Source organism: Orycteropus afer, unplaced genomic scaffold (assembly GCF_000298275.1).
Source record: "Orycteropus afer afer isolate SDZICR_OR568_19922 unplaced genomic scaffold, OryAfe1.0 scaffold00857, whole genome shotgun sequence".
In the NCBI taxonomy this organism is placed as follows: domain Eukaryota; kingdom Metazoa; phylum Chordata; class Mammalia; order Tubulidentata; family Orycteropodidae; genus Orycteropus; species Orycteropus afer.
In genome coordinates, this window is record NW_006922444.1 from 541,579 (window position 1) to 557,794 (window position 16,216).

At 38.1% G+C, this 16,216-nt stretch overlaps 2 protein-coding genes across 2 annotated transcripts in view; one reads left to right on the forward strand and one right to left on the reverse strand.

Moving 5' to 3' along the window:
• LOC103212152 (olfactory receptor 4C45-like) overlaps nucleotides 1-2,685 on the reverse strand; it is an 8,454-nt gene extending 5,769 nt beyond the window's left edge. The window contains exon 1 of the mRNA XM_007958151.2: nucleotides 1,796-2,685. Within this exon, the coding sequence (XP_007956342.2) occupies nucleotides 1,796-2,685 (890 nt within the window). The remainder of the gene's footprint in view (nucleotides 1-1,795) is intronic.
• Nucleotides 2,686-14,936: 12,251 nt separating this feature from the next.
• On the forward strand, nucleotides 14,937-15,854 carry LOC103212153 (olfactory receptor 4C5-like). Its single transcript, XM_007958154.1, has one exon. The coding sequence runs from the start codon at nucleotides 14,937-14,939 to the stop codon at nucleotides 15,852-15,854; it is 918 nt and encodes a 305-aa protein (XP_007956345.1).
• The last annotated feature ends 362 nt before the right edge of the window (nucleotides 15,855-16,216 follow it).

A 16,216-nucleotide genomic window follows, 5' to 3' on the forward strand; every position in this document is an offset into this window, starting at 1 on the left:
ACTGCCTCGGAAACCCAAGGAGGGGTCGCTATGAGTCGGGGCCGACTCGACGGCACATAACAACAACAACAACAACAACAATTTTTGGAAATAGATCACTAGATCTTTCTCCCTAGTTTATTTCAGTCTGGAAGCTTTTCTGAAACCTGTCTTTCATGATGACACTGCTGGAATTTGAAACACTGGTGGCATAGCTTCCAACCTCAGGGCAACATGCCAGCCACCACAATACAAAAAAACCGGACAAGGGGGTGGGGGCTGAGATATTAATCCACCCTGACATTGTCCCTAATAGCAAATTCATGACATTTGTCATATATTTTGAGTGAACTGAGACTGGGACAAACATTTCTTCCTGCTGTGGCTGTGGCTAGCAAGGGACTACAGTGGTGCTTTTGGGTACCTCTGTCAAAAAGAAACTGAGGAGTCCCACAGACCTTGGGGGAGTCATGGCTGAAGGCTGCCTAATTTGAGCAATTTCAATTATTTTTCATTTGAGTGATTTTTCCAATTTAAATCATTAACTTCTCCCACTTAACGAAGTATGTAACGTTATTTCCTTGTTAAAGATGAAGAAACAGGTGGAGAGAGGTGAAGCAAGTTTCTTACTGCCAGAGACAAGGTGAGAATCAGACTGATTTGATTACATCTCTGACTTAAAAACATCTATTTCCCAATCTCCCAGTAATTCATTACATTTGTAGTCTGGATTCTTTTCTATAATCCAGACCTGGGATTAATATTGTCCAGTTACATGACCCAAACTTGTTCTTACATCACTGGTAATTCTCTATAACAGCTGTTTTGTTTTTCGTGCCTTCTTTTCCTTTGTAACTCAATCAGATTTTAATGTACAGATATTACATCTGCTTTAACTCTGTAGACTTTATTGATTACGCTTCTTTTGTTCTAGCTTCCAATAATTCTGCTTCCAGTAATTTCTGTAGACAATTGTAGAGTACAGGCAAGAGTGGAAATGTAACATTAAAAAAGCACTTTTGCAAGCAAATGCTCTCTTCTTGGGATTGTGGATCTAAAATATTTTCTACTTCTGTGGAGGGAGAACATTTATATCTCTTAGTGCCTAAGGCACTTAACTGCTAACCCACAAGCCACTCCTCTGAGGGAAGATTGGGCAATCTATTTCCATAGTGATACCACCTTGGAAACCCAAGGAAGGGTTGCTATGAGTCAGGTCCAACTCAATGGCACATAACAACAACAACAAACAAACTAAAGCAGGTAAAAGAAAAAAATGTATATTTTCATGAAAGTGTTTCTTGGAGGTTCTCTCCCTTCTATTTAGAAGCTTCCTTCATATAACTTGTTTTTCTTTTTAAAGCTCCACTCTAGCTGTAGTGATAGGCATAAAAATTATTCATGAATATTGCTGTTGACGTGCTTCATACCCATACTCATGGATGCAGCATGACTTCTGTGGACACTCTATACTTTCATCTTCATAAATTCCTTCCTCCACAAAAAAATATTAAAGCTGAAGATGTATATTACTGCATTGGTATAAAGATAAATATAACCCAAGCTGGATTATATTTTCCTGTTTTTTCTTATTTTAGAAAAAATGAAAACATTTCTCGGGCCCCTTAAAGAATGGTGGGCTTAGACATGGTACCTACTGGGCCTACTGGATAAGTCAGCCCTGCCCACAATGCAGGGGCTTCTAAAGCAAATTAATCCAGTAGGATAAGTGGCTCTCTAACATTTAATCAAGGGTCATTTATCTACATATTTCAATCACATGGTTTATTTATCTTTGGTTTTCATTATTTGACCCCAGAGCTTCTTCATAACATTTTTTACTTCTGCATTTCTCAGAGTGTAGATTAAAGGGTTCAACATAGGAGTTATTAGGGTGCAAAATACAGTCACTGCTTTGTCAGCAGGGAAGGAGGTCATGGGTCTTAGGTACAGGAAGGAACAAGGTACAAAGAATAAGATCACAACAGTGACATGAGAAGCACATGTAGATAGGGCTTTGCGGCGTCCTTCAGAGCTGTACGTCCTCAGGGAGTGCAGGATGATGATATAGGAAGCCACCAGCATAGAGAAAGTGAGCAAACATAGTGACCCACTATTGGCAGCGATCAGGGGCCCCAAAGTGTGAGTGTCTGTGCAGGCCAGCTCCAGGAGAGGTATTAAATCACACATAAAATGGTCAATGACATTGGGGCCACAAAATGGTAACTGAACCATGAATAAAAGCTGGATCCCTCCATGAACAAACCCCAGAATCCCAGCCATCCCCACCAGGAAACTACATGGAGGCCTGTTCATGATGGTCGTGTAGTGTAAAGGTTTACAGATAGCCACATACCGATCAAAGGCCATTGCAATTAACAAGATGATCTCAGATGCAGCAAAAAAATGTTCAGTAAAGAGCTGAGTCATGCAGCCATTGAAGGATATGGTGTTCTTCTCAGAGAGCAAGTCAAAGATCATTTTGGGAGCTATGGAGGAAGAGTAGAAACCATCTATAATGGACAAACAGGAGAGAAAGAAGTACATGGGAGAGCCCAGGGCTGGGCTGATGAAGATGGTGACTGAGATGAGCAGGTTACCTGCCAGCGTGATCAAGTAGGTGATTAAAAACACAGGAAATAAGAGTTTCTGCAGTTCTGGATTCTGAGTCAGGCCCAGCAGGATGAATTCTGTTACGTTTCTCATCCTTTCTACCAGTGCAGCTTGGGTTGAGGGCACGTGGCCCATCTGAAAAGACCACAGCATTTCTGAGTGATGATATTTTTAATCCACTAACAAAATATTTGATCACCTCTTTATTTCCGGTGTCTGAGACGGATGGAGGTACAAACCCTTTACCTCTGTTATTTTGCAGAAAGTCATAAAGAACAGTAAGGGGTTAAATTGCTCCTAATTCATATTAGTCAAATAGTACCAATAGCTTACTAACGTGTCAATTTAAAGGTCAGGTGTTGTTAGGAATGATGATTTATGGTTGGCTTCCAAACCTCTTCTCTGTCTTCAAAAGTCCAAGATTTTTTTTTTTTTCCTTTCACTTTTGGTGATAAATTTCATCAATAACAATTATTTTGGAAGGTTAGAAATATATGAACACAATATTCTTTTAAAAGTCAGCTATGAATCAAATATGAACTTGCCAAAACAGTGCTATATCCTTGTCAGCTGTAATCTATTATTCCTTTCTGACAAATGAATACCCATGCACATACAGATAGAGACAGAGCGTGAGATGGAAATTTTTTTCCTTCAAAATATCCAAGAATGATCTTTATAACAGCCTATCAAGCAGCATCCATTCCATAGCCCTGCTCACCATGGCTCACCATGGCCCTTTATTTCTTTCTCAGTCTTTCTGGTAATTCATCTTTGCATATGGACATGTAAGTGACGTGAAGTCCTCTGAAAATTCACAATATTTCTTAAATGAATCTTGTGTGCGATGGGTCTTTCACCAAATACAAAATCATCCTCTGCATTATTAGATATGCTTCCCTACTTGCAATTTACAAATGGAATTAAATGAATCATGACATTTTCCTGATTTCCTATTGACAAGACAGAAACACTAGAGCCATTTAAGATAATACCAGTTTTCCTTCCAGGACAAATGTAATCAACCATGATGAACTTGACATGTTATTGTTAACTGGCAGCAATATTGAATATATACAAGAATATCATCTAAGAATGACCTGTAAATGGATTTTCAAGAGTAAGTATATGTTATTGTTACAAACGATCATATTTTATTTATTCTTTTTTCTTCTCCCTTCCCAATCATTGCAAAAAATACTCAAAATTCAGTGTCATGGGCCTCTCAGTTTCAAAAAAGCTGAGGGAAAAACATTAGTTTTCAGAAGAAATCTGTCATTGAGTTGTTTTCTTCCAGCCATGGCTTTTGTGACTGTGTGGTTAATCATTCTTAATAGGTTAGATTAACAAATTACAGATTTAATTTTGCAATATGGAAGTTAGTAAAAGTGGGAAGAAAGTCTTATGCATTATAAACAGAAGTCTACAGATTCAGTTGAGTTGGTGAGAAAGAAATGTTGACCAGAATGTTGTAAATGGTCTTCAATAATTCTTTGTAGTGTCTGGACTGTCAACGTCACAGATTAGGTTTCTGGTGATATTTGGGGTGCAGCTTTTCCATGGAGACCAATCATTTGTTTATTTATTTATTTCTATAATATGTCTATTTTTAGAGCTTAGGGTGGACCAGCCATCTACTAGAGGCAGGGTGTAGAGTGATGGCTATGAATGCTGTCATTATTCATGTAAACCTCTAATTAGATACATAGATGTCATCAGAAAATAATTTCCTGTCATTGTGTCCACGTTAATTTTCAGAGAAAAATACTAACTTACAAGTTATAGAATCTACTACAAGAACTATTTCAGTTGAAATATCTAGGCTAAATTAAATTAATCTTGAGATTTTTGGAAATGAAGATTTAATTGTCACTGACCTGAGTCTTGTTGATGGTGGATTCCTCAGTGTTTAGACTGAGCCCATTCACTGGTATCTTCCTCTCCAGGCATTTGCAACACAGCCACAAATAGACTCCGTAAGGGTGAAATGAGAGAATTTCTAGGAAAAAAATTCTAGATTGAAATTGAACAAGTTAGGCATTGAAATTCTTATCTCTTTGGATAGCTTTCCACATTTTGGACATTTTAGTTTATTTTTAATTTCCATTCCTGGTCTGGATTTACTGAGAAAGTGAGTTATTTTATTTAGGACACTGCTGTAGCTCCAGGATTTAATTTCTACTCAGTTTCTTGGCTTCCCACGGAAGTATAAGTAAACTTACTATATGTATGCATTTTTTATATATGTCAGATCCCTTAGAAATATATTCAATACAAATTAAAAACCTTGATAATAATGCACAGGTCATCAAATCAAGAAAAGTGAGTATACTGATGGATAAAATGTGTAAGTAAATCAGGTCCATTTGATTGTACTTTGTTGTCTCAAATCAACTCTTCCAAGCTCTTCGTTCTCAAAAAGTCCATGAGCAGTGTGGAGAGAATTCCTATTTTTTGTGATTCAAACCTTCTTTCTCACTCCGTTTCCTTACCCGCTAAGCTTGGGAGCTGTGTCTTCCCCCAAAATCTTAGGCTTTCTCATACATGGCTCTGGCACTGTCATTTGCTCACAAGCTTTTCTTCCTAATTCTTTCTTTATCGAATCTAGAGACATGTTTAAATAGTCTGTCACACAGTGTAGAATTTGGTAATGCAATGACCTCTCAAGTCATCAGAGGATTAGTAATTGGCCCAGTTGGAACTTTTGCCGAAACATCAGCCAGTCTTTCTTTCACTTACTCCCACTTGGCACCCACAAACATCATTAGAGGTCAGTTTTTGAAATGCAGTTGAGCTGTGCATTTAAAGATACGTCTCTGAGTGTTGTTTGGAATGAGGCTTGGTGGAGTAAGTTGGAAACATTCTTGACAAGGCTGTGTTGCTCATTTTGGCATTGGTACCTACCGTAGGATATGTGGCTGGTTTCAGGTATCAGTCAGAATTCAGAGAATGGATTTCTCTCTGAAAACATGACTGGTCTAAATGAGATGGCTGAGAATGGAAATGTCAGCCTACAAGGTTTTTTTTTCTATTATTGATTTATTTTATTCAGACAGATAGACATATATATATATATGTGTGTGTGTGTGTTGTTGTTGTTATATGCCGTCGAGTAGGACCCGACTCATCTCATAGCGACCCCTCCTTGAGTTTCTGATGCAGTATCACTACGGAAGTAGATTGCCCCATCTTCCTTCCGAGGAGTGGCTGGTGGGTTTGAACCACCAGCCTTCTGGTTAGCAGTCAAATGCTTTAGGCACTACGCTACCAGAGCTCCCTAGTAAGTAAATACCAAGTTCAAAACCCTAACTTGATATTTTAGTAAGTAAATACCAAGTTCAAAACCCTAATGGTCCTTGTTAATAGCAATTCTGTCATCTCCTGCAGAAGATTTTCAGAAAAGATAAATTTTTATTCATGATTCTCTTTAAGAACACAGAAGCATCTAACAAAATAGCTATTTTTTTCTTTTTTGTTTCATTGACTAGAACTGTGTTGCAAGCTTATCCCTAAATTAATCATGAGAAAGGGAGAGAACATTACTAAATTGGTTTAGACTAATCCAGATTCATATGTATGACTTGAGAATGGACCACACTGTCCCCACACACATGGTTGCTTTATAGTGAAACAAAATCGTCATTCTGTTAGAAAGAAGATGAGAAGTAGATATTCTGTGGCAATTAACTGTGCCTACCTTACCTACAATGCCTATATTAATTACACATTTTTTTTTTTTTTCCTCATAGGAGCTCTGGTGGCATAGTGCCTAAGGTATTTGACTGCTAACCAGAAGGCTGGCAGTTCAAACCCACCAGTCACTCCTTGGAAGAAAGACTGAGCAACCTACTTCCCTAGAGATACTGCCTTGGAAACCCAAGGAGGGGTCGCTATGAGTCAGGACCAACTTAATGGCAGTCATATCTTTAACATGTTTTTTTGTGTGTGTGTGTGTGTGTATTTGTATGCATGTCCCTCCTGTCTTCTAGCTTCTTCCGTTGACATTTAAGAATGATCAACCTTCTCCTACTTTAAAACAAAAAATTTCCCTCACTTCCATGTTTCCCTTCAGTGACTAATTTTATCATATAAAGTACTATTATTATCTATTTTGCAGAAGAAGAAACTGAAGGACAGAGAAGTATAGTAGCTTGCCCAGGAACACACAGGTTGTCCAGGATTCAATAAATGAAAGGCAATAGTAGTAGTAGTGGAATGTCTGTCATGCAAACATTTCTCTCAATTTCATTCAGAAAATATTTTTCAAATGTCATGGATTAAGTTGTATCCCCCCAAAAAGAGGCAGCAGCAGTTATGTAATGATGTAGTTTGACAGTTATGTAATGATCTCCCATAACGGTGATCTGATGTGATAAATCAATCAGTTGTAAAAGGATTAGGGTGGGATGCAACACTCTTAATCCAGTTACAACACTGATTCAATGTAATAGAAATTTCCTGAGGTGTGGTTTGAAGCAACTTTTATCTTACAAGTGATAAAAGGAGAGAGAAGGAAGCAGAGATGGGGGTGGGGAGGGCAAGAGGAGCCAGGAGCAGAACACATCCCTGGGAACCTCACAGAAACAGGAGACGCGAGGAGAGAAAGGCTCCCCTCAGAGCCTGCATTCTATATTCCTACTTCTAGATGCTAAACTCTGAGACAATACATTTCTGTTGGTTAAAGCCATCCACTCGTGGTATTTGTGTTACAGCAGCACTGGAGAACAGGATTCCAAGTATTATATGTTCATAAAGCACTGGCAGGATGATTTCATATTTTAGTATTCCTCCTGAAAAATCTATTTTTATTTAAGGCTGCTTCACAGGCTCAGATAAGTTAAATGACATGTAGAAAGTCATGTTCTTAGTAAGTAGAGTTGGAAATCATAACCAGATTCATGTCTTTGGTGTGTTACTTCTCCAGGACCTACCATGTCCCACTCTTATAGAGAAGGTTTCCGGTCCTAAATCTGAACTTCTCAGTCTTTCCTTCCACTCTGAAGACATCAGGAAATTAAAAATCAAAACTGTCTGGATTTGGTTTAAACAGGTTCCCAGAATGGGGGCCAAAGGTATGAAAGGAATATGGGAGATTTTTTTTTTTTTTCCTCTCAGTGTCTCTCTTTCCTGGTTAAAGGCTGTACATGGGATCCATCTTAGGAGTTTGTGTGGCTTGTCACTGACAGCAGAGCCATAGCAGCTAAACAATCCAGAACTCATCTGAGTCAGTAAGTTCTCTCCTATCACACCCAGAGGAGAGACACACCATAGGACCAGGGCCTGCAGACATAGAACATGATGGTTAGAGCTCATGCTTAGAAATCACACCAGTCTCTACTTAAATCTGAGCTCTATTAATTATTAGATCTTGAAACTTGAAGATATGATGCTCAAAGTGAGCGCCAATTTTCTCCTGTGTTGTTGTTAGACACATTTAGTCAGCTCTGACGCATAGTGACCGTATGTAGAACAGAAAAGACACTGCCCAGTCCTGCGCCATCCTCACGATATTTGCCAGATTTGAGCCCATCATCACAACCACTGACTCTCTGTTTTACCATGTGTGATATTGATATCCTTTTCCAAGAACTGGTCCTTCTGACCACATGACCAGAGTACACGAGATGAAGTCTGGCCATTCATTCTAAGAGCATTCTAGCTGCATTTCTTATAAGACAGACTGTTTCATTCTTCTGGCAATCCGTGGTGTTTTCAGTATTATTTGTCAACATAATTCAAACCCATTCTTTCTTCCTCTGTCTGTATTATTCATTGTCCAGCTCTCACATGCAGACCAAACAAAACAAACAAATAAACAACAACAACAAAAAAACCAAACTCATTGCCATAGAGTCGATTCCTACTCAAAACAACACCTTTTGGGGCTCTGAGACTGATAATCTTTACAGAAGTATATTGCCCAGTCTTCCTTACATGGAGTGGCTGGTGGGTTTGAACTGGTAACCTTCTGGTTAGCAGTCAAATGCCTTAGGCACTACACCTGTTAAAAATACCAACCAATGTGCCCACAATACTACATTCCCATTAACACCAAACATCAGGCTACAGATAAACATAAACACATGAGAGGATCAGATGAGGGTCAATGAACAGGAGTATACTCTAGATCAAGGATAAATTCAGCACAAGCTAATCTTGCACAGATACCTGTGATACAAAATGCCTGCAATCTTTACACAGAGCAATCCCTCACAGACACCCAGACACAATGGGAGAGATATCCAATGGATGTACCATCTCAGGACCATAGTACTGGGGGACACCAGACTCAATTGGCACAACAAAATACATAAAAGCCTTGCTCCACATCCTACATTGGTGAGTAGTGATTGGGGTCTTAAAAACTTTCAAGCGGCCATCTAAGATGCATCTAATGATCTCCTAGTGTCAGAAGTGAAGAAGAGTGCAAAAACACAAGAGCATTTGGAAGCAATCAGCCCTAGGAAACAATGGCCCTTGAGACCAGAAGAACTAGATGGTGCCTGGGTACCAATGCCACCACTCAGGGAAGGATCAAATCTGGAGATCCTGGAGAGAGGGGAGGGAAAACGTGGAACCATATCCAAGAACTCAATAATGACCTGAATTACTGGTCAGATGGGGTCTTGTGAGACCCCCAATACTATGGCCCTGGAATACATTCTGCACCTGGAATAAAACTTACTCCCAGGAGCTGGCTCTCAGCCCAATAGTCAACAAGATGTACACATATTCCACTCAACCCAGGATGATGCACCCACATACTCTATGGAAATACATCCCTTACAGCAGTAGACCACGGGACACCAGAGGGGCAACATTCACATGGAGGAAATGCAGGACAGATAGGAGTGCATAACTATGAGGGGCACAGGGGGAGGTTACTGGGCAGGGAGGGGGGGGACTGGGTTAGGGTTGGGGATGGTAAATGGGGAGTGAAACTAAATGTACACATAACATTGAATGTAAAACAAGCTCTTAAAATAAAAAATAAAAATAAAAATAAAAAAAATTTCATTTTGCCAAGATAAAATGTTAACATTAAAAAAAATATATATATATATCATGGCTTGGGTCAGGTGCACTTTAGTCTTCATGTGACATATTTGCTCCTTAACATTTTAAGAGGTCTTTTGCAGAAGATTTGCCCAGTGCATTAATGCATCATCTGGTTTCTTGACTGCTGCTTCCTGTGTGTTGATTGTGGATCCAAGTAAAATGAAATTCCTGACAAATTCAATGAACTTCATTCTATGTAAAGTTAATATCTCACTTATGAGGATTATGTAAAAACAGATGACATATATCCCACTTAGCAGAGTGACAGATAAAACGTGCTCATTAGCTGTTAGTTCTTGTTGTACCACATGCCCTTTATCACCTACAACCGTTTCAAGGAGACTCAACTTTACTGTTAGATTTTTTAGTGCACAGAAGACCAAACACACATAGAAAGATTTCAGAATTATTATGGCCTATGAATCAGTATTCAATTCTTCAAAACTTGACTTTCCTTCTCTCTTAATTTCTGCATTTTCCCAGGATCCTACAAGCCATAGGACAAAAGGTGAAAAGCTACACATATGAGTGGAGGTAGTTTAGCTAGAATCCTAGGTTGGCTATGCCATGAACTGCTATTTCCTTAAAAGATGGTGACAACAGACAAGAAAACATTCATCTATGCTGGGCATCATTCCAAGTGTTTTATATCTATTATCTCATTTAACACCTGAAATAGGTATTGTTATCATCCCCTTTTTACAATTGTGGAAAATGAGGCAGAAATAGGTTGAGGAGCTTGCCCAAGTTTGCACAGTTAGGGAGTAGAAGAGCTAGTATTAGGATACAAGGTTTATTGTTTCCAAAGTTCTTGCGCTTAAGCGTGATTCAGATTTTTAATATTAGAAAGCAGTTTCTCTATCCCACATCTTTCTATCTTTAGCACATCAAGAGTAGAATAACAATTCTGCATTGACTAGATATTTTGACATGTTATCTTGCTCAATCCATCCTATAACTGTGAAATAGACATTATCAGGGTTAATTGACAGGCTCTGACTAGCTTCTGCAGTCATACCTAGAACATCCTATGCCTTCTCTCCCAGAGTCTAAGATCATTTCCTAACCACAGCCATAGAGAGGCTGCTAAGCAAACCAAGCTGACTCGACCCACATGTTGGTCACAGGTGCCTTGGTCACCAGAGAGAACAGGATGAACTGGCTTGGCTGCCATTTTGGCTGATGCTGCTAATTTGAATCCTCTGGGAGGTGAGAGGTCAGAGCATCCCTAACTCCTTGCACTCAAATAATAACTGTTCAAATATTTTCCTGAAATCACACACGAGCTTATTGCTAAGGATAGAGCTCCTGAGTGAGGAAGACCACATATTCATAACAAGTGTTGGATAACAGATGCTATTTGGTTCTGAATTTCCAGTCCATTTGGATTCAGACTCCCAGGGACCAAGGAAACTATCTCTTTCTATGCTGAGCACTGGCTTTCTAAGAAAAAGGCCTTGAAGAGCTGACTCAGGGACTTGTTACTACAAGACAACTTTCATTTGTTGTTGAGTTCATGATGGTGGTAATCCCTAAATCCTCTGCTTTAACATAGCTTGCTATTTCCAGAGCTTTAAATCAGCTTAGAGCTCCGATTAAGTGGCTTTTGTGATATGCTTCATCTGGCCACCAAGAGAGCAAGACGGGAAAATGTGCAGTAAGGAGGCTTGGAGAGAGAAGGCCTCCAAGGGTTAGGCTTGTCCCTATCTATTTCATCCAAAGCCTCTGGAAGTTTGCTGATTAAATAAATTTGTTATCTGACCTGAGATGCTATGGTCCACACTCATAGCATGGTCTGCGCCTGTAGAGCAAAAATAAACTCAGCTCATGAACTCAGTTTTATTTAGGAAATCTCTCTTAGTAGCCACTTTCAAATTGCTAACTGAGAAAAAGTACTATTATACTTAAGTTGGAAATGGATGAACCTGCAAAGCAAGAGTTAGTTATGTATCAGTGATTGCTAACTTCATGCAAAATGTTCTCTACAATTAAGATGCTTTGTCATGGAATAAACCTGTTACTTCCCCAAATGTATTCAAACAGGTAGGTACAACCTGTCGCTTTCTTGTTACTATTTTTCTCTCAACATGACATTTCATTTTTAACTTAAAAGTGAGTTAGGTTTCAATATTGTCACAGATTTTTATAAATAATGACCAGCAAATCCAGTCTACTCAGAAAAACAGTCACTCAAATAGTTACGGACCCAGACTAAAATTTAAAAAGTAATAAAACTTATGTATTAAATCATATACTGATTGGAAAAGTAGTATATCCCCTTTGTAGAAAACGTGTATCAGAAAATTTTAAAAAGAAGAAGAAAGATGCTCTGAATCTCATAATTCAGATAAACCCTCTTAGTCTTTAGTGTACTTTTCCAGGTATTTTTCTATGTATATATGTAATATAGACAATTGGTATCATAATTTGTATGCCATTTTATATCTTGCATTTTCCACTCAATGTTACATTGTATGATCTTTCCACATCATTAATTCTTCTTAAAAATCACATGATTGTATTTCATAAGTTGAAATTTCATATTTCATAAGTTGACTGATATTTCATAAGTTCACAGCATAATTTGTACTAATTAAGTATGCTTTACATAGACATTTGAATTATTTTCACTGTCATAAAAAAGTTGTAAGATACAACCTGTATGAACCATATTTTTCTATGTTTATATTTATAATAGATTCCTAAGAACAAGGAGCCCTGGATCAAGAGACGTGACCAATAATGAATCTTTTAGGTTTTTTTTAGTTTTTTTCCAGAATATTTTATACCAAACCCATTGTATTTCCTTATGACTCATGAAATGGAGGATATTTCAGATGTCTAACTTTTTCCTAACAATGATCTTTTCATTAGTTTTGTTCTTATTGTTACAATGATGTGAGTGTATTTTCCTTTTGTGAATGCTATTCCTACAGTAACAGTTGTCGGTCACACTCGTTGCAGATATTTTCCCAGGGCATTCTATGCTTTACTGTAGGATAATCCATCATCTTTCTCTTATGTATGATGTCACGACATCTTTGCTTAATATGCCTTTCCCCATCCAGAGGTCAGATACATTACTTTAGTTTTATGTTCTTGACCATATTTACCTTTTTTTTTTAAAGTTTTAATACATGAAATTCCTTTTTATTTCTTTTCCTATTTTATTTTATTATTATTTTTTTGGTGATGGCATGAAAAGAAGGCTTACTTTGTTTTGAAAAGTGACTGGTAATTAATTTTTAAATATCTTTATTACCCCCACTTAGCTATATACACTCGGAAACCCAAGGAGGGGTCACTATGAGTTGGGTCCAACACGACAACACATAATAACAGCTATATATAATATTCTTTTAAATATTCTTTAAAATTAATGTCCTTTTGGGATTTGACTACACTTAATGGCTTAACTATGTTCATCAGTTTTATTAGCATTTTAAAAACATTAATAAGTTTTTGCTTTGTGTTATGAAGTGTAATACTTTTCTACTGTCCTATGTATTGATTTTTGCATTCAATTTTTTTTTCCTAAAATAACTGGTTGTTTTTCTAACTTCTTGAATTGAGTACTTCATTCATTTATTTTCTTTCTTAACATTATCTAATAGTATAAAGCAAATAGTTCAAGGATAAATACTTCAATATGTGGTTTCTCATTTCTGTTCTGTGAGCGATAATTTGGAGGTGTATGGAAAGCACATATAACATTGTATCTATTAATTAGCAGCCTTATTGTGTATGGGTTTTAATTTTAAAGAGCCCGAACTTTTTCATACATGTGAAAAAACAGTTTCATTGAGTTGATTCTGATAAAATGGGAAAAATAACAAAAGGCATGGAGGAATTAAAGAGTATCATTGTCACTTATGTCAAAGTTTGTATCCTAAAGGAAAAACAAATATATGTGTGTGTGTGTGTGTGTGTATAGCTTTCCACAAGTGTCCAAATGTCTGACTGTAAAAACCACACTTGGCCCAATGAATTATGGTGCTTTTGTTTCCTCACCTTAAAAAATATCTGTTTTCTGGACAGATTCAAAGGATAGTTCATAATCTTTCTTAAACTGAGTTTTTATTTGGAAAAGGCCCCTGAAATCTTAAAATGACAAAAGTTCTTCAATATAGTGAATTCTAAAAGTTTCAAATAAATTTAGGAGCTATTGCATGGCACCATAAGCTGCTCTGGGGGTGTAGTGGGTAAGGCATTTGGCTGCTAACCAGAAGGCTGGTGGGAGGAAGGTGAGACTATCTACTTCCGTAAAGATTTACAGCTTTGGAAACTCTGTGGGGGTCTCTATGAGTTGGAATGGACTTGATGGCAGTGGGTTTCGATTTGGTTGTTGCAATGCATTATGCTGTCTGTTTTATCCCATCTATGCCTCTTCCATTAGTGTTCAATAAAGAATCTTTGATAGTCTTAGAAAATTCCATTTGGATATAACATAAGTTCATAAATCTAACTACCAGAATATGTCTTGCTGTGACCTCAAATATTCATTCAGTTCAGTTGATTCTGAAATATGACTCAACGTTCCCTAATTTCAAACTGAACACACCTGATATTTTATAGTCACCCTGAGACAAGCTAAAAATAACAAGAATAACAAACTCTGCAGCTTCACTTCATCAGCCTGTGTGAGCAGAGAAGGGACTGGCGGAGGTCAAGCCTCTGCTCCTCTTATGGGTCCTCCTTTTATTCCTGTTTTTCTGTAGGAGAAAATGCTACTGCACTGATTGGGAGAGGATATGTCCAGGTACAATGGCAAGAAAGGTGCCGTGCGTGTCAACTGTCAACTATAAACCGTGTTTGTGTGTGTGAATGAGTCAGTGTGTGTGTGAGTGTGTGAGTGTCTGTGTGAAGGGGTATGTATGTGTGTATTTCTGTATGTGAGTTTGTGTGAGAGTGGGTATATCTATCAATGTGAGTGTGTATGAGGGTGTGTTTGGCATGTATGTACATAGGTTTGAGTACATGTGTGATTGGGTATATTTGTGTATGTGTGGGTGTGAGTGTGCATATGTATGTGTCAAGGTGTGGGAGTGTGAAAGTGCATATGTGTGTGTAGGAGAGGGCTACATGTTCATTATGTGTCCAAAAAACATAACCCAAATGGATTTATCTGCTCAAGGTTTCCATCAGTTTTACAGGAAACAAATAATTATGACCAAAATTATTTGCTTCCTCAAAATTTATCTGACACACACACACACACACACATTTATCTGCCACCATTTTAATCCCTGTATTATTTGCAGTTATCCAAATGCCAACCTGGATTCATGGGGCGAGTGAACAACGTGACAGAGTTTATCCTTCTTGGCCTGACACAGAACCCAGATGTGCAGAAACTCTTGTTTGTTGTGTTTTTAGTCATCTACCTGCTCACCATGACAGGCAACCTGCTCATTATAGTGACCATCACCACCAGCCCATCCCTGGGATCCCCCATGTATTTTTTTCTGTCTTTCCTGTCCTTCATAGATGGCTGCTGCTCTTCTACCACGGGCCCCAAAATGATTGCTGACTTACTGGCTGAAAAGATAACCATTTCCTTCAGTGGGTGCATGACTCAACTCTTTGCAGAGCATTTCTTTGGAGGAGTTGAGATCCTCCTACTCACGGCGATGGCCTACGACCGATACATGGCCATCTGCAAACCCCTGCAATACACGATCACAATGAACAGGCGAGTGTGTGGCCTCCTGGTGGCTATGGCCTGGGCTGGGGGATTTCTTCATGCTCTGATTCAAATTCTCTTTATGGTCTGGTTGCCCTTCTGTGGCCCCAATGTTATTGACCATTTCATCTGTGATCTGTTCCCTCTGCTGAAACTGTCCTGCACTGACACACGTACCTTTGGACTCTTTGTTGCTGCCAATAGTGGGTTGATGTGTATGCTCATTTTCTGTATTCTTACCACTTCTTATGTCCTCATCCTCTGTTCCTTGAGAACTCATAGTTCTGAAGGACAGCGAAAAGCTCTTTCCACCTGTGCCTCCCATATTATTGTAGTTGTGTTATTCTTTGTACCTTGTATATTTGAGTACCTTCGGCCCATGATCATCTTCCCAATTGATAAAGCAGTGACTGTGTTTTGTACTATGGTAAGTCCCTTGTTGAATCCCTTAATCTACACCCTGAGAAATGCAGAGGTGAAAAATGCGATGAGGAAGCTCTGGAACCAAAGAATGATCTGAGGTAAAAGTTCATGTCAGTAGAGACTATAAAAATAAAATCCATTCATATTTAAGAACAAGTGTGGATGACATATAGGATAATGGTCCCGATGTCAAAACATGTGGGTTTAAGTATATTTTCTTCTTCTTGTTATCTGGAATCTTTATTGGTTCTTCTTTCATAAAATAACAATATTTGATTAAATGATGACTAAAATCTCTTACAATTGGAGATTGATTTGTGTTTACAAATTATTGATCAATGGGACATTGCTAATTGACATAAATATTCAGTAGAATGAGTTATTGCAAAGTTTCAGATATAGGTTATATAACCAATAGGCTTAAAGTATTTAAACAAAAAGACTGATGGCTAAATATTT

Excerpts from the sequence above, each read along its gene's own strand:
- LOC103212153 (XM_007958154.1), top strand. The coding sequence starts at position 14,937 with ATGGGGCGAGTGAACAACGTGACAGAGTTTATCCTTCTTGGCCTGACA.